Raw genomic sequence first — 19,585 nt, 5'->3', positions numbered from 1 at the left:
TTACTGACGTATAGCTACATACAGCTGACCGCTCTCGCGGTCGCATACGCAATCGTGTTTAGACGTCTGGATTGGCTCGCGCCATCACCTGGCGATTTGTTGTCAAGGTCGAGGTCGACTTTATCAGCAGAGTAGACATAGTTACGTAAAATGTCTGGACTACGGAATACGAATACGAATACGAATATTTATTTACACTCCAACCATTTCCATGGTATATGGAGGAAAACAGTATTTACAATAATTACATAAACAGTAATAAAAGCTACAAAACTTAATTAACTGGTCTCACACTTATGTACAAAATATACTATTTACAATACATATATTTACAACACATACACTACCGGAGGGATTTATATACATCTAGACCTATTTTGATGAATTTAGCCATATTTAAAGTTGGATTTTTTAATACATCTAAGTTCCGAAAGGTATTTATATCTAAGTGGTTTTCACGGGGTTCGGTAAGCAAATTACAATCGAAAATAAAATGTACTTCGTCCCCTAAAACGTTGCAGGCGGGGCATAATCTATCGGTTCTGGGTAAATGAAGGTTTGATAATCTATTTACAGGTAGGAGATAAGACCCAATCCTGAACTGGAATAAACTGGTCACTAAATCGTCATCAAGCTGATTAATATAGTTTTCAAATTTAATATCCTTCTGATATTGCCTAAAATTAGTGTATAGCGAGTTATTATTCAACTTAAAATCTATCTCTTGTACGTGCTGGTCTCGGAGTACACATTTTAATTTCTTCGAGAGTGTCATAGAGTTAACCATTAATTGCTGCGTCCAAATATACGATAGACCGCAGTCATCAAAAATCTTCATAATAAATACCTGTCATTAATATAAAAATTGAGAGATATTTTATAAAGGATTGAACTTAGTTTAGTTTGCTTGCACGATCCCGTTTTAGCCCAAAAATTGATCATTCTACGCTTTACGTCAATATACATAGGATAACGCCCTAGCTCTGCCAGCACTTGCACATTATGGGAATATTTCGTAACTTTCATAATAATCTTACAGAATAAGCAGTGGAGGTTTTCTAGTAAATCGAGATTCTCATAACCCCAGATTTCGCAGCCGTATAGTGCTACAGGAGCGACACACATGTCAAATAGTTTAAGCATTACATCTATCGGAAGTTTCAAACGTCTACCCTTCTGAATAATAGAAAACATGGCTCTCATAGCTTTATCATAAAGACATTTTTTTGCTTTAGCAAAACTGCCATTCCAGTTGAATTTTACTCTAAGATACAAATAATCTTCAACTACCTCTAACTCTTGGTTACCAAACATAAATTTTCTAGAAATTACGGCATAGTGTATACCAGCGCCACCTGGCGAATAAGTAGCCAGCTTCACATTTTGAATCGGGAGCCGAACTAGTAGCCGGCTCCCGGTTCCCGATTCGGCTCCCGGTTCAAAAGCATTTTGAATCGGGAGCTGAACCAGTAGCCAGCTCCCTGGGCAATTATACTATGGCTGGCTTTTAGGGCAGGTAGTTAGGATATGAGCTACTATTAATACATCATCAGCCACGCATTTTATCATTAAAACAGATCGTTATATTGGAATGAACTAAAACAAGACCACTATGATATCTTTAGAGAATGAATATTGATTTTCATTGCACATTTCCTCAAAGGAATTTTTCAGGATTGGGGAAAAAAAGGACAATTTTTTGACGGCGAAAATGTTGTTTGTACGAAAACAACAGTATCCTGGAAAGCCTGCATCCCTGAACCAAACCTGACTACAACTACTATTTGAGACAAATTTCTAGTCTCTTTTTAAGGGTCTCTTGACAGAGTCACCTCCATGAACTTTCAAAAGTTTGTGAATAAGATTGATGAGTTCTCCCATTCTGTTCCATTTTAGGCACTGATTTAAATGCTACGTTGAACACCTGTGACCTCTGCGACGAGACGTTCACGACCGAACACCTCCTGCAGACACACATGCAGACTGTACATCATGAGAACACTGAACAGTTCCTTTGTACACTGTGCAATCGAGCATTCACCAGTCACCACGGCTTCACTTCACACATGCGAAGCATTCACAACGTCGAGTTCCCGTTCTCATGCGAGATCTGCCGCATGCGCTACGCGAGCAAATCTGACTTCCTTGTACACATGCTTGTGCATGTGCAGACGGCCCCAGATAGCTTCAAGTGTAATCTCTGCAATCGTGACTGCACATTGACGGGACTTGATGGCCTGAAACAACACATAATTGACGACCACCCCGGCCCGCTAGGCGTTCGCTGTGACCGGTGCAACCGGCTTTTCGTCAACAACAAAGTGCTTGCACGTCACAAACTCCGACACGATAAATACAAGTATTTGTGTCCGCAAAATGGCTGCTGTCAATCATTCAATGACAAGGCATTGTACGACGCCCACATCCGCAGCCACAAGTCAACAGGGACTCCATTCTGCGACATCTGCAACAAGCCATTCTCAACAAACGGAGCGCTAAAGTGGCACGTGTCTGCGTTCCACACAAAGGACTACACACCACACACATGTTCAGTGTGTGGGATCACGTTCCGACGTGTTTACGAGTTGAACGCACACATCAAGTCAAAACACGTCAGCCAGGAGCTGTTCGAGTTTTCATGCAGCGTCTGCCAGAAGAAGTTCCCATTGAAACACCAGTTGAAGCAGCACATGAAATGGCACTCGACTGATCGTCCATTTTTCTGTCAGCAGTGTGGACGGGGCTTCTTCAGCCAGTGGAAGCTCACCGAGCATGGGCGTCTACATGCTGGCATCAAAGATTATGAGTGTCGCTTTTGCGCAAAGCGCTTCGCAAAGAAAAACGACCGCGTGCGACACGAACGAATTCACTCAGGCGACCGGCCGTATGCGTGCGACGTCTGCGACCGACGATTCAGCGATCCATCAGCACGTTTGAAACATCAGCGTCAACACGATGGCATTCTGCCATTCCGGTGCACCCTATGTTCAGCTGGGTTCATGAACAGACTTGCGCTCGAGAAACACCAAGCTGTACACACGGCTGAGCGTTCGTATCCATGTTCTGCATGCCCGAAACGCTTTGTCTCCGAGTACGTGCTGAAAAACCACCAGAAAAAAGTTCACGAGAAAGATCGTAGTTCCGAGTCGGATTTCGTCAAGTGTAAAATCTGTTCGAAGTTGTTCCTCGCAGAGCATTATCTTGTGCACCACATGAAGAAAATCCATGAGTTGCCGGATGATATGATCGAACAGGTGCTCAGTGGTGATGCTGTTATCGTGACAGAGGATAATGCAGAGGCGCATGCTGAGCTGCTCGCTGCAGCTGAGCAGACAGATGAAAAACCTGATACGCAGTACATACTGACACAAGGCACATCCGGCGAGACTGTCATGGTTCCCGTTGACGATCTTCCCGAGGCAGCAGTGGCCACTAGTTCGCAATCGGTTGAGTCGACGTCTGTGAAAGTCGAACACAACGCGCCGGTCGAACTGGTCATCGAGGAGGAACAGATTCCGACACTACGAGTGATCGGGTCACGCGATGATGGCAATATGAGGTATGTGACGTACGAGGTGACAGTGAATCATCCAGACGACCCGCCAGGCAGCGATGGAACAGTCATTCAAACCGTCGAGATGGTTGAACCAATCGTGACTGATGACCAGGCCGCCGCTGGAGTCGATCAGGGTCCGATTCAGTATATGATCATCGATGAGAATGGGTCGGAGGTGCTTGCTAATGCTGCACAGACCCCGCCGGTCAAATCGCTACAGGCACCTGATGAGTCAGCAGTAGTTGCAGATGGATCTTCGCAAAATAATGATTAAAGGCCCATTGGTATGAGCAGTAGTTAACCGGGTGGTAAGCACTTGAGATGGGCCGTCCCACTAGCTACACTAACATGTTGATGATGTTTACAGTGAGTAAGGGTGGCTCACAATTGTAACTGTAGAGGTCACACACTGTAATATCTGACAAATTCATAAATTTTCATATAAAGTTCTGAGGTAATTTTAAATGGTGCAGTCTTATTGGGGATGAAAATCTGAAGCTTGTGATCATTTTCTGTAAGAAAAGGACCAAGATTAAAGAATTTGGCGAAATTTTGAGATTTTTAAAAATTAGCAATTTGTATCCGATTTTGATGAAATTTTGGCATAACACTGAAGGTAGAAAGCTTAACAAGTGTATGAAATATCAGACTGATTCCTTGATCGGGAAAAAAGATTTTTGTAGTGAGATTTAGGTTCTATGAATTAGTCTATATTTTTGTTTATGTGTAGTGATGACCTAGGGTATCATGTTACTGTTACTGTGCCGTGCAAGCTACACTGATTCACTGGATAACTCCTCCCTTTACGTCATTCAAAGATTCAAATTTTGAAGAAAATACCAACGAAATTGCTTAATTACTCAAAGAGGAGGGCCTAAAACATAATTTTGACTGCAGAAATGAATATATTATGCATTAATACATATGTCTGACAAAAAGGAGGATCCAAATCGGATAACTGACAGAGAAAATAGGAGAATTCCAGTTTCAACCGTTGGAGCTCCTCACTGCTCCACAGGTTCAAAGATACTGCCATGTCTGACATTGATTGGGCTTTTATACTGCCAGTGGGCCTTTAAGCGCCGCCCGATGAAGGTTAACAAATCTGATTATATGTAATAACGATCTTGGATATAATGACTTATCGGTTATTATGAGCCTAGAATTTCCTCCATAATAGGATAATTTAGATAATGTTGAACGGCTGAGCGTTCATATCCATGTTCTGCATGCCCGATACGCTTTGTCTCCGAGTACGTGCTGAAAAACCACCAAAAGAAAGATCACGAGAAAGATCGTAGTTCCGAATCGGATTTCGTCAAGTGTAAAATCTGTGGTGATGGATAGGATAATTATGATAATGTTATTTTGGATATGATGAACTAACGGTTATAAATTTTCGGGTACCCTGAAGTTCGGTGTAACAAGGTTCCGCTGTATATAAAACGGTTCCGCTGTATAGTTATGTATATAGAACTATCGGTTATACAGAGTTGCCGCTGGTCTGGAATTCCAGATTTTTTAAATTGCTTAATCAGGAGTCCGGATATTGAGGAAATTATTTCCAGCACCATTATCAAAATAAACTTGTCAATAAATACGTGGATTTGTTGCTTGCTTGCGCATTTATTCTTTCCCGTGCATCAGACGTCAGCTAAAAATAGACCACCTTGTTGACCTGCTGTCCCAGTTTTCCTCACATCGCTAACATGCTACACTAATACTATGTAGTTTATTGTGAAATTAAGTGGCCAGCATTAAAAATAAAAAAAAGACTTTTCACAAATTTCATTGTGATTGTCGGCTATTTTATATAGCCTCAGATGCTCTGATAGGGCTTCAAATGGAAAATTTTCTTGGAGGAAGAACCATCCAAAAAACTTTGCGGATATTTTCATCGGTAGTAGCGGCAACTGGTTGTAATGAACATATTTTCAGGTCACCTGAAGTTCGTTATAACGAGGTTGCAATGTAGAATGAATTCTTAATTGGTATTTATGTGTACTTGTTTGGCGAATTGATAAATGATTTATTTCTTAGTGTTAATTAGTATAATGTCATTGTAAAAGTGTTTATGAAATTATGATGTTTATTATATTATTTCATCATTATTTGTTTAACGGTTGTTTTCGCAATTTATATATGCGATTTTGAAGAAATGTTCACTTCAAAAACTTCACTAAAAAAGTAAAATAAACCGTGCAACTCAGTTAGGTTATCTTATTAGTTGAGATGATCATTCTGTGAATAACTTTTCAAAGTCGCTCAAGATGAGTTGTAAATACAAATGTGGGTTCAAAATTAGAGAAAACTTTATGTGACAACTTAACTGATGTTAAGATTTAACCATGTTTGACTTAGCAGTCAACTCTTTTTAACCCAGAGTGGATTGTCTCAGATTATCACTTGCCAGACAGACAATATATAACAAATATTTTTTACTCCACATACCAGCTCTAGAATTCGTGTAACTCGGAGTGTATAGGTGCTGCGAGATCCGAGAAAAGCAGAGACTACTTTGGTTATTGAAAGTTAAGTGATCAGTGACAAACAATTGTTGAATATTTAAATAAAGTCCTTTTTTATGAATATCGAAAATCACTTTTTGTTAGCCCACTTGGGACTTAAGTCCCAACGGGCTATTGCGTTCACTTGCCGTCCGTCGTCCGTCCGTCCGTAGACGGGATCCAGTTATTATGCCCCCGTTATGTTGTCGTTATATATACGGACGATGCGTCGATACATTAACTGTAATTTTGAATGATCTGCAGAGGATCCCCGGATTCTGGTTGATGCTGCAACGAACAAAACTAGCGTCGTGTTGTGTAGTTATAGCGTCGCAAAGTTTAGTTGGTGATTGCAAGTACATGTAGTACGCATTTCTCTGTTTTGAAGATCTTTCAATTACAGACTGGAAATAGCTTTGTGACACAATATTGTGAAGCAATGATAGTAACATGCAACATCTGACATCAGAGCAGTGTTCAGGAATGACATAACACAAATACAGTTACCCTTGTCAACCGAAGGAAAAAAACTGATCCTCATCCAAAAAAAAGTGGTCAGAAGTAAATAAAGAATAACCATAGTAATTGAGTAAAGATAACACCACCAGCATAATTTAACTGTATCAACATATATGATCTCAGTCTCAATTAATCCACGTTATATTATACCCTAGATAAATTCATACCGTACTGTACACTCCTCTCAGATATGTCAAGGATAAGACATAAAATTAGGTTATTTGCGTGTTTTCTAGAAAGATTTCATGCACTCTACTTTGAATGACTAGTATATATTAATTGAATGTATGAACTATGTACATTGAATATTATGTTCCGATCTCCAAACTGTTCAGGAGAAGTAATACCAATGAATACACAAAAAAAAACAATTTACTAAGCGAATATGCTGATTCATATCGTAAAATAATAGTAACGTGAAAACGTAGATAAACTGAACATATACGTACGAGTAAGATGCTCAACAATTCCTCGCTGGTATTCATGTGGGGATCCGCGAAACTTAAGAAAACCTAACGTAACTATTGAGTTTCGACGAAATTGATTTTAAATGCGAAGCGTACTGACTCTGTATGCCAGGAGGTGTTTCATTATGAAACACCTCCTGGCATACAGAGTATGGATGCCTTGGTATGACATACCAAGGCAGCCATAAAGGTGGAGCAAAGCGCCCAAATAGAACATAATATTCTAAGACACCCTGGTTGAAACGAGTTGATACGGCCCTAGTGGCTAACGGTCCGCCGAATTTTCTGAGTTCAATTTCGGTGGGAGGCTTTTCATTCGCAGAAATGACATGATTAATACCCCATAGCTGTTCGAGAGTTTTTCCATAATCACTTATTTCAAAACCAATCGCGATTCGATGCCCTGTACCATGGACTGCCATGATAATATTTTACGAATAGCACATTATTCTGAAAGTTAGTGGCAACTAAAGTATGTCCTGTAGGGCATGGACATAACGCCCGACGATTTCCCGTCCCAATAGCCTCTTCTATAGCCATATCTGAACTAGTCTCAATTTTTTCCTCAGTTGTATTATCATGCTTAGTTTTCGATTGAGTGGAACAATATACACTATTTACATCATGAGTATGTGATGAACCTTCGCTAGATTTCTGATTATCAAATTTCTTTGAGCGTTCATTAGTTACATATACACCCTGTATGACCGTTCCATTTAATTTTCTCCTAGGTTGTTCACGTCTCTACTTTATCAGCCCAACGATTATCTGTGATTATATTGTTTATTCCCTCATTTTCATTCTTATTATATCTATCATTTCGATGTTCCTGATAATTGTCACCATTGTCTGTTATACGATCGAAAAACTTACTTTTACACGGTTTCTTTCGTTTTTTGCCTGATGCTGCGTAGTTGTCATGAAAGTGTCGAATGATTTTATTTGGGATCCATTTTTCTAATTCCCAAGAATTTTCACGGTTTAAATGCGACTTCCATTTCACACGATATTTACGTAAACCGTTTTCGAGTTTGTACTGCAGAATTTTGTGAATATCTGATTCGTTGAAAGTCTCAGTAACAACCGGTCTATCTTTGTTATCGTCAGCCGAAATTTGAGTGTCAGTTGGAGTGTCAGCTAGATTGCTAAGTTTATATTTTAAGCGCCCATGAATCTCGTTGAATAATTCAGGGTTTTCTTCAGCTGTTGAACCATCCCATGCGACCTCTTCATAATTCGGACGAGATGAAGGATCTTTGTATAACTTAAGACGATTCCCATTGACATGCGATGGGAGTAAAACGTTATCACAGATACTTCGTAATTGATAAGCTCATTTGCTAGCTATTGACTGAATGAAATAGGGACCTACGTATTTTTTACACAGTTTTGGTGATTTTCCTTTCTTAACTTTCATGACTTTTAGCCAAACGCGATCAATAATCTGAAACTGAGGTTTTGATGCCTTTTTATCGAACTGAGTTTTATACTTATTTTGAGCTCTTATTCTCGTTAGCGATATTTCGTGATATGACCAGCTGCCTTAATATATGTGATAAGTATGCCTTATGATCAGTAGCTAACGATTGCCGTGGAATTAAAGCCGTGTCTATTGGTAGACGCATTTCTTGACCAAATAACATGTGGTAAGGGCTAAAACCTGAACCTTCAGTTGAGGGAACATGCCTATAACTCATCATTACACTTGGCATTAGTGGTAGGGTCTGAAACACGGCACCGGCCCTCAATGCACTCTCAATGCAGGTCTTTACTTAACCTAAGAACCAAAAAAAGCCGAAGGCCCCTGAAATATTGAGCCGCTTCTTCGTGCGGTCTGTCAACTACCATGGTCAGATTAACATAAATACTGCCTGTATGCATAAAAAATTTGAAAAATTAATGAAAGGAGCCTGTAAATTACGTGTGGAACTTGTAATGCTATAACGCGGAGCGTTATCTCAGGGGTTTCTTAGTTGAATAAAATCGATTAAAAGAGACTGTTGTCTTGGCGAATCAAGAGTGGTCACCTGGAGATAGATAAAACTAACTTTGGAGAAAATCAACAATCTTGATTTTAAGGCGACTTGCTAATTTGTAAACTATGAAACATTTCATAGAAATGCATTCAAACCTTTTAGGGTGATTTTGCTAAAATCTTACTTTCACGCAAACAAACCCAAAAAACTGCAAAACATCTCCGCCAGTCTGGCAAACGTAATATTAAGGATTCATTCAAGTATGATAAAATAACTATAGGCCCTATTTGGGGATCTTAAGTTTATGGATCTTAGGTTTAGCATGTTATGTCAATATATAGCCTCTTGTCTATAGTGTCATCTGATTCTCCATGAAACCTTTTTTTCCAGTGGCAGATTTAGAGGGTGGTCTTGGGGCCCAGATTCCTGCCTTCCCACTGATATTATAGCCACTACATAAAAAAACTCATACTAACTAAATGTATTATTTTATCAAAATTTGATTATAGCTCCTCGCAAAGCAAAAGGGTAGATAGATAGGAGTAATAGGGGTAATGGGCTTTCAGATCAAAGGTCGAAGGGTCGAGCTCGTAAAAAAATGAAAATAACAATAATTTACAGTTGAATTAGTCGCGCACACTCCTAATTCAACTGTAAATTATTGTTATTTTCATTTTTTTACTCACTCGCCCCTTCAACCTTTAACCTGAAAGCCCATTACCCCTATTACTCTTAAAATAATCATATAAATGAATAACATTTAAATCATTGAACTTCTAAAATCAATTTTAATAAAAAATTTAGTATTAAAATGGAAGCAAATAAGTACTACTGCCCAACATGTAATATCAATATAGATAAATCCCAAAAAGCAAGACACAATAAAACTAAAACACATTTAGAGAATAAATTGAAACTAGAATATTTACAGTTATATTCAGAACAGTTAACAAAGGCAAAGAAATTTATTGAATTATGGAACAATGATCCAAATAATGAACAATACGTTGAGGAATTTGATATCAAGGAATCGAAACAACTTATCAAAAGCAGCGAGGAATGAAAAAGGATGACGTTGGTCGAAGAAATGGAAGAGGATTCTAAAATATTAACCAATTTAGTAAAAAATACATATAATAAATGGAACCAGAACAACCACAAATTATCAATATTACAAATAACACTGGTGTTATAAACATATACTACAAGAAGTGTTCTAAATGTGAATTAGATAAATCATTAACAGAATTTAGTAAGCGTAAGATTAGCAAAGATGGTTTTCAATATTGTTGTAAAACTTGTTTTAAAGGCCGAGGAGCAGTATAAAAGCCCAATCAATGTCAAAGATGGCAGTACCCATGAAGCAATAGTGCAGTGGAGAGCTCCAACGGTTGAAACTAGAAATCTCCTATTTTCTCTGTCAGTTATCCGATTTTGACCCTCCTTTTTGTCAGACATATGTATTAATGTGTAATATATTCATTTCTGCAGTCAAAAATGTGTTTTAGGCCCTCCTCTACGAGAAATTAAGCTTTTTAGTTGGTATTTCCTTCAAAATTTGAATCTTTGAATGACATAGAGGGAGGAGTTATCCAGTGAATTAGTATAGCTCACAGAGCACAGTAACAGTAATTTGATACCTATAGTCATTAGCCTCATTCATAGTACCAAAATTTGGCAACATCAAATCTTTTTCTATGGTCAATGGATCAGTCTGAAATTTCGTACACTTGTTTAGCTATCTACCATCAATGTTGTGTCCAAATTTCATCGAAATCGGATAAAAATTAATGATTTTCAAAAAATTTGAAATGTCTCTAAAATCTTTAATCTTGGCCCTATCTCTACAAAAAAGATCGCTAGCATCAGATTTTCATTCCCACTATGACTAGATTATCTAAAATTAGTTTAGAACTTGATATGAAAACTTTTATGAATTTGTCAAATTTAACTGTGTGTGACCTGCTTTTCTGTGGTGAGCCAACCTCGCTCACTCTAAACATTATAAACAAGATACTGTAAAAGTGGGACGGCCGATCTCAAGTGTTTGCCACCCGGTTAACTAGCATCCATACTCCTCGGCCTTTAAACTATATACCAAACAATACCGAGAAGATAATATAGAACATTATAATTATTATATGGCAGAATATATGAGAGAAAGATATCAAACAGATCTTAATTTTAGATTGAAACAATGCTTACGGTCTAGATTAACACAATTATTCAACAAAGAAACACATTCAGAAACACTATCTAATTTATTGGGTTGTTCAGATGAATTTCTCAAATCATGGATAATATATCAATTCGACGATAAAATGAATATAGATAATTATGGTGAATACTTTCATATTGATCACGATTTTCATATTGAGCCGATTTCTAAATTTGACATGAGTGATGATTATAATAAGAAGCTAATCTGGTGCTGGAAGAATTTAAGACCTCTTGAAAAGAAGGAAAACATAATTAAATCTAATAAACTAGATTTACATTATATTTAGATCAACTGGATAAAGCAAAGACATTTGTTGAATTATGGAACTCAACACATAATGAAAAATACGTTGAATGTTAAACGCTTAGAGAACCGGTTTCTCTCGATCTATGTCAAACCGCCTGTATGTAATTGTATTAGGTTGTTTACAAAAAACATCTGTGCCGTATTTCATATTCAGTTGAATAGGGCGCACCTCATTTGAATATTGATCGAACGTGCTATTTCAGTTGAAAAGGATTAATCAATTATATTACCAATAAGGGTAAAAAAATATTTTAAAGCGTAAGGTTTCAGCGAACTCTAACTCTTTTTGAATTTTAACCTATTTTAATAAAAATTTGATATATAAATGTGCACAAGATTAATTAAAGTTCCCGCGAAAGACATGAGTAATAAATATATAAATTCAATATTATATTATTTAACTGTTAACAATAATTTAGCAGATATTTCAGGAGTAAATATAAATAAGTTATAAATCTGAAAATAATGAATTAATTGAAACATCAGATATATTTTGCGATAATATAATGCTATATAAAATCATGTTAGAAAAAGAAATTATTAAAGAAAATAGAAAAACTTTTCTAAACGTTAATCAGAGAAAGATAACACATTATGAAATTAAAGAATGTTTTAATCAAGGAGATATTATATTGGATAACTTAGCTATAAAAATTACACGTGTTTTAACAATTCATGATGATAATTCAAAATCATATATATTAAGTAGAATTAATCAAGAATTAAAATTAACAGATTATATTGCTGTATTTAAAATTTCATTATGCAATCAAAATTTAAATGAATAAATACAGAAAATGGATAATATTGAAAAATTATTAAATGAAAAAAATTACAATATATTAGATGTAGATGTAACACAAGATTTTAAAGGATCATTTAATTCAGATGAAATAAAATCAATGTTCGAAAATATAAAATATAAAGTTCTAAAAGAATTTTCCAATAGTTGTGTTTCAGCATTACATAAGGATGATAAAATAAAGATCTATAATAAAACAGCATGTCAATTCAAATCTCCTGGTGTAAATATAAATTTCGGTTCAAATTTAATGAGTTACATAAATTGCTATCAAGAGAGGCTAAAAGAATCATTTGAAAAATCAATTGAAACAGGATTGATTAGAATTGAAATAACAGGTATTTCATTTAAAAGAGGATTAAAAGTGATGGAAAAAATAAAACAATACTTAAAAAAAGAAAATATTTACTATTCACCTACATATTTACAACTTAAATCATTATTTGATGAGGTTCAACAGACTGTATGTATTTATGATTTGATTGAAAAATGCTTTTATTTCTGTTATTATGGTGATTTATTAGCAAGGAAATTTATAGGATATAAATCTAGGATAAATAAAAATATTGAAGAGTCCTCCTTTTTACTTATTTTATCAATGTTTACAATTAAGAATATCCCATGTTTATACCTAACAATTGATCAAAATGATGATAAATCAGAATTCATTATTGAAGCAAAAAAATATATTAAAACTGAAGGAGCAACTGTTATATCTTCAACTAATTCAATGTTTACAGTATTGAATAAATTTATATTTAGATTTAAATTACGTGAAACAGGAATTAGTTTTACAACTTTAAAAAAGAGATACAATATAAAATCTAAACCTGTTTATAAATTAGATGCATTTGATGTTGAAGAAGATTTTGATTTAAAATTATTGTCTAAAAGTGAATTTAAAAAGTTAGAAGAAATGAAAGAACTTAAACAATTAGAAGAAGATATAGATGAAAATAGAAATAAAATTTGTAATGAATTAAAGCAACAATTAGATATTGATAATGAATTATTTGAGACAGAATTTAAAAAACTTGAAATAATTCCTGAAGTAAAATTAAATGATTATACTCCTAAAATATCTGGAATTGACAATAATACAATTTTTGAAATTAGAGGTTTTTCAACTCAATGTAAATGTATAACAGATCTTTATTTCAGTTATATTTTAACAGATCAAGGCTTTTATGAAACTACTACTGATTTAAGAGAATTATTGATAAAAACATTACAATTAGACGTATTAAATAATAATTATTTTGAATTGTCTTCGATAGAAAAAATCATCAAAAAGTTAAAAATAGGCGTTCATAGCCCTGATAGACACTTTATTTTATCAAAATTAGAAAAACCTATTTTCCAAGTAAAGAAGATAACACAAGATCATTTTGAAATAATTGATAAAATGGATTTTGAATTGATGAAAAAATATACTGAATATTTAAAGATAAATTCTAATGATTTCATAAATGTATGTGATATACGTAAAGAATCTGATTATTTAAGAAAAATGAAACTTAACAATATGAAAATTAAGCAATGCGAGCGTTTAGAACTATTGAAAGATAATTCTGAATATAATATTGATTTCATTAATCGTAGATATTTTAGAAATAAATTGCGCCATCTAATTTTAATTCATAATGATGAAAATATTTACATATCAAATGAATTTTTCGATAACGAAATGATCAAGAATAATATAACAGAATATCAGGTGATAAAATTGATTACGCACAAGCAAAAATATAATTCTCAGCGGCATAAAGAATTAGTAGTAAGTTTAATTGTTATTTGAATTGAAACATATAAATATTTAATATTTTATAAACTGTTTAATTTCTTTCTTAAGTAAATGGATGGTTTCATCCCAACTGGGAAAAGTGATTTGAAACATTATCTTGTAGCAGGAGGATTTATATTGGCTGCGCTTTATTTATACTATGAGAATATAAGTAAGGATTCGATGAATGAAAATCTGAAATTGAGCAAGAAATTGAAAAAATTAAATGGAAATAAAAATAATCATAAAAAAGTTATTGAATCAGATTAGTGAATTAATTAAATAAATAAATGAGTGAAAATATATTAAACTTATTACATCTAATATATAAAAATCAACAGAATATTAAATCAATTATTATGCTTACAGGTAATTGTCATTCTCAGTTTATACTATAAAACAGTTGTTAGAATTCTATGATTGCTGTAAAATTAGATACACTGAATTAATAGAAAATATGAATTATATTTCAGATAGATTGAATAATATTAAATGCTGTGAAATATGTAATAAAAGATATAAAAATTTAAAGAGTTTAAAAACTCATAAATATATTCATGAACTTGATGAAAAATTATATGATTCAAAATAAGAAATCGACTGTTAAATTAGCTGAAAATATAAAATATATTAGTGGAAATGTATGAAAATAAAAGTTAATAAAAAGGGGGGTTGAGGTATCAATGTACCCTAATACCATGTATTAAATACGTATCAAATACGTATTAATGGTATTAAATACGTATTAATGGTATTAAATACATATTATGCTTTATTTCTGAAAATGAAGTAACAGAAGTAATTTATGTTTTAATTCATTCAAGTATGATATTGTAAATTCTTTACATTTGACTAGGATAATACAAGAGTGATATTAGTTAGTTGGCTTATTCAATAAGAGAAACAATGAAATAATACAAGAGTGATACTAACAGTTAAAGTTATTGAATTTCTTGTAAAATCTATTTGAATTCTAGTCAATTCTTGTTAACCAATAGCGCGAATAGAAATCAAATAGATTTGAATAAAAAAACAATAAGTTACTTTATCTAATACTAACTTATTTAAATTATTGTTTTTTTATTCAAATCTATTTGATTTCTATTCGCGCTATTGGTTAACAAGAATTGACTAGAATTCAAATAGATTTAACAAGAAATTCAATAACTTTAACTGTTAGTATCACTCTTGTATTATTTCATTGTTGAAACTAGAATATAAAGATGATATACTAGAAACTAAATTAGATGAATTAAAGAATGAAAAAGAAACATATAAATGTGATACATGTAATCAATCATTCAGTGATAAAAGATATTATAATGAACATTTAAAATCTAAAAGCCATATTAGAAATATGAGTAATGATATTTTAGGTGAGGATTATTTTGAAGGTGGAGAAGATTATGAAATGGAAAACAGAGGAAATAATGATGATGCCAATACTAACGATGATGATTATGTGTCTGCTGATACTAATATTGATAATGATGATGAATCAGCATATAATTCTAATTTAGCAGATAGTGGTCATAAAGCCCCGTCAACAGAGGAATATATTAGAAAAACTAGATCGAGAATAAAACCTGAAAATGAAAATCCAGGTTTATCAAGACAAGATTTAGAAAAAAATGAATTTATATATAAATTCAAACCTGTATTTAAAGATTCTGGATATAATATAAATGATAAAGGCGCCAGACTTTTAGCACAAGAATTAATATATTTAGATGGTGAATATTATTATCATTTGAAAGATGATTATTATATTAATATCACTTATAAAAATCAAAATATAATATTAGCAGAATCAACTTTGAGAAAATTTGAAACATTTAGAATTAAAAGAATAAGTAATAGTAATGAACTAGAAGATGTAACACAAGAAGAAATAAATAGAAAAGAATTCAAACTAAGAATTAATGAGTTATTTGACAAAATCTATGATAATTTAGAACCAGAAATGGAAGAGGATGGAGATCGATTAGATAAATTAAGATTTTCAACACCCGAAACATCGAGAAGAGATATTCAACAAATTGATAATGATTCAAGTCAATTACAATTAGTATTAGAAAAACAAATTGATAGATTAAGAGATTCAGAAGAAGAGATGAATAGTACTGGAATAAATCGAATACAATCTTTACTAGAAAAAGGATTACTTGATTTAACTGATGATGAATTAGAAGCATTTCCTGAACAAGCACGTAGAGAAATTAAAGGTATGCAAGAATCAGCCGGTGAAATTGCTAATATTAAGATGAGATTTTCTAAATTAACCATTTTAGAAAAAGAATTAGCTAATGCAAATGAAGAATTAAAACAATTAGAATTAAATAAAAATCTTCAAGTAATAGAGGAAGCTGATTATGAAAGCAGAAAGTTAGCTTTAGAAAAACAAATAGATGATTTAAAATATAACAAAGAATTACAGGAAAAAGAAAGAGATATATCATTAAAATCATATGATCTTAATCATATTAAAAAATTAAAAGTTATTTTTAAAGATTTGTTGATAAAACCAAATTCTGAAATATCATTGAAAGATAGAATAAAATTATTATTTAAATTAGAAGGAATAACAATTCTTTCAATTCTAACAGCTGTAACTATGGTATTTACAACAATTGGTTTAGCTATATCAAATGCTTTAAAATCTACTCCTACTCCCAATAAACCAGATAAACCCCCAGATAATAATTCTATACAAGATAAAGTTAAGGATGGTTTAAAGAAATTAGCAAAATATTTATGGGAACTATCTAAAAAATCTGCTGCAGCATTGCCCGGAGTTATTGCATCAATTGTTGGTTTTATATTGAAATCTGCAGGAGACATTATTAACTTTGCTGCTGAACATATTATTTTATTTTTAATTACAGTTGTAAGTGCAATTATTTTTGGGTTAGTAAACATGATAAAAAATAAATAATTAATTTTTTTGTTAAATAAATGAGTGGGAGTTATATCAATCCTTCCAAGAATCATAGAATATCTAATGCTATTAAAGCAGAAAGATCACATCATATAATTACTCATAATCCTTCTAAAATTAATCCCGATGAAACTTTATATGTTAGAATTCCTCGATTAACACAAAATACTTTTTAAGTTCCAAATAGTATTTATTTATTAGCCGATATAAAAGTAACCGGTAATAATAATAATTATGTTGTTGATAATGTTGGAAGATATTTGATTAAAAAATTAAGAATAAAGATTGGTCCAGAAACAGTTTTCTCATTAGATGATTATAATTTATTTATGCATTATAAAGATTTATGGTTAACTAAAGAAAATAGAAATAATATGATATTTCAAGGCATCCAATCAGAAAACCAAAATAAATTAAGATCAGAAGCACATAATGCAATATTAACTAATGCTATAGATAAATTGATAAAAAGTATATATGGAAGCAAATATAAAATTCCATTAGACTTTGAATTTATAAATAATAATGCGCCTTTATATAAATACGCAATTCAAGAAGACGTTATATTCGAAATAACATTTGCTCCTGTTTATTAACGCTATATGGGTTATAAATTATCGAATATATGTTTAGAATATGATACAGTAACTGATGAAAATATTTCAAGTATAATTCAAACTAAATACAATCAAGGATTTTCATTATTATATGATTATATTGATAAATCTAAAACTGTAACTATTAATGCAAATGATGGAATTATTAATGAGATTATTAACTTCCCAAGAAGATCTATTAAAGGTATATTAATATTTTTTACCATTGCAACATATACTAATGGCGCGATAAATGTTGATAATTATTATAATCCTGAAATAACAAAAGTAGAAATAACTATCGAAGTAATAGCAAATAAAATATTTTGTCAAGGAATGAGAATGATTGATCAATGGCCAGAAATTAGAAAACATTTTATGAATGAAAAAGTAAAATCATCTGAAAATTGTAATATTAATCAAATTGATTATTATACCGGTAATAAATATGCACTATGGTTAGATTTTAGAACAGCAGAGGATAATTCATTACATGGTTCTGGAAAAAAACTACAGAACACTAAAGATGGAATACAATTATTCATGACAAAGAATAAAGGAATCATAAGTTTTGAAGTGCACATTTATATTATATCTGACGCGCAAATAAATATTGTAAATTCTCAATTAAATAGTGTTATGTATTAGAATTTTAACTTTAATAAAAATTTATATAATAAATGGAAGGAGGTAAAGTATATAAACATATTCCATACATCGATACACATGAAAATAATGATGGTTTATATTATGTAATACCTTGTAATATAGCTTTGATATTTGATCCTATTTTCAAAATTTATAAAACTAAACTAATAGAAATCGATAATAATAAAAGTGGTGTTGTTGATAATTTAAGTAATGTAATTGATAATAATGTAATACCTTCTACATCTAATAAAACAATACCTTCTACATCTAATAATTCAATACCTTCTACATCTAATAATGCAATACCTTCTACATCTAATAATGTAATACCTTCTACATCTAATAATGTAATACCTTCTACATCTAATAATGAAATAATATTAAATATTAGTGAAAATAGAAATTATTTTGATTATTGTAAAGGTGAATTTTCAAACGCTCCATCAAATTGGAATAAACATATGAATACAAAGGTACATATTACTAATGTAATAGAACGTGTTGGTTTAAGAGAATTTATAGAACACCCATTTATATATGTTACAAAGTTTGTTTCAAATAAAAAAGTAAATGGTAAAGAATTATATGAAGATTTATTATTAGCAGCACCTAATCAAGATGAATTAGATTTAACCGATGCTAATAAAATATTAGGATCAAACATTGTAAATGAAATATTAGGAGCAAACACTAAGAAAGATGATAATGAAAAAATAGTTACACATATTGATAATAAAGATTCTATGAAACATAAAGTAGAAAATAATGATAAATTTGATTGGATGAATAAGCATAACAATGAAACAACTATTGATGATAGCAATTGGAAGATGTGGGTTTCATACCAGAGTACTAGAGTACTAAACACCACTCATCACCACAAGTAATTTTTTTCCTTATAAATGGGAGATAGAAAAGCATTCTTAGCAACAATAAATAACAAAATAAAACCAGCAAAAAAACGATTTGAAATAAAAAAGTTAGTTGATGTTACAAAAGAAATTGAACATAAAATATTGAAATTAGAAAAGATAAAAACTAAATATGGAGAGAAAGTATCAGCGAATTTAAGTTACTGTAATGTTAGTACATCGCGAGAATTTAAAGTATTTTTACCCGATAAATGGGTTTCATTGAGTACAGAGGAATTAAAAGATTTAGAAGGATTTAAAATAATCTATCATGGAAAAAAATGAAGACGGTCATAATGATTTAGAAATTGTTGATTAAATAAAAAATAAAAATAATGAATATCTAAAAATG

The 19,585-nt window shown here is 32.2% G+C and overlaps 1 protein-coding gene across 2 annotated transcripts in view; it reads left to right on the top strand.

Annotated features, from left to right (window-relative positions):
- Positions 1-6,128, top strand: part of LOC141909639 (uncharacterized) — a 49,976-nt gene extending 43,848 nt beyond the window's left edge. For both annotated transcript variants that reach the window (XM_074800174.1, XM_074800173.1), the window contains one exon: positions 1,897-6,128. In XM_074800174.1, coding sequence (XP_074656275.1) covers positions 1,897-3,830 — 1,934 coding nt within the window. In that variant the 3' untranslated portion in view covers positions 3,831-6,128. The remainder of the gene's footprint in view (positions 1-1,896) is intronic.
- Positions 6,129-19,585: the final 13,457 nt, after the last annotated feature.

Source organism: Tubulanus polymorphus, chromosome 8, assembly GCF_964204645.1.
Source record: "Tubulanus polymorphus chromosome 8, tnTubPoly1.2, whole genome shotgun sequence".
Lineage (NCBI taxonomy): Eukaryota > Metazoa > Nemertea > Palaeonemertea > Tubulaniformes > Tubulanidae > Tubulanus > Tubulanus polymorphus.
The sequence above is the reverse complement of the archived record's forward strand: the minus strand, read 5'-3'. Positions and strand labels throughout refer to the sequence as shown.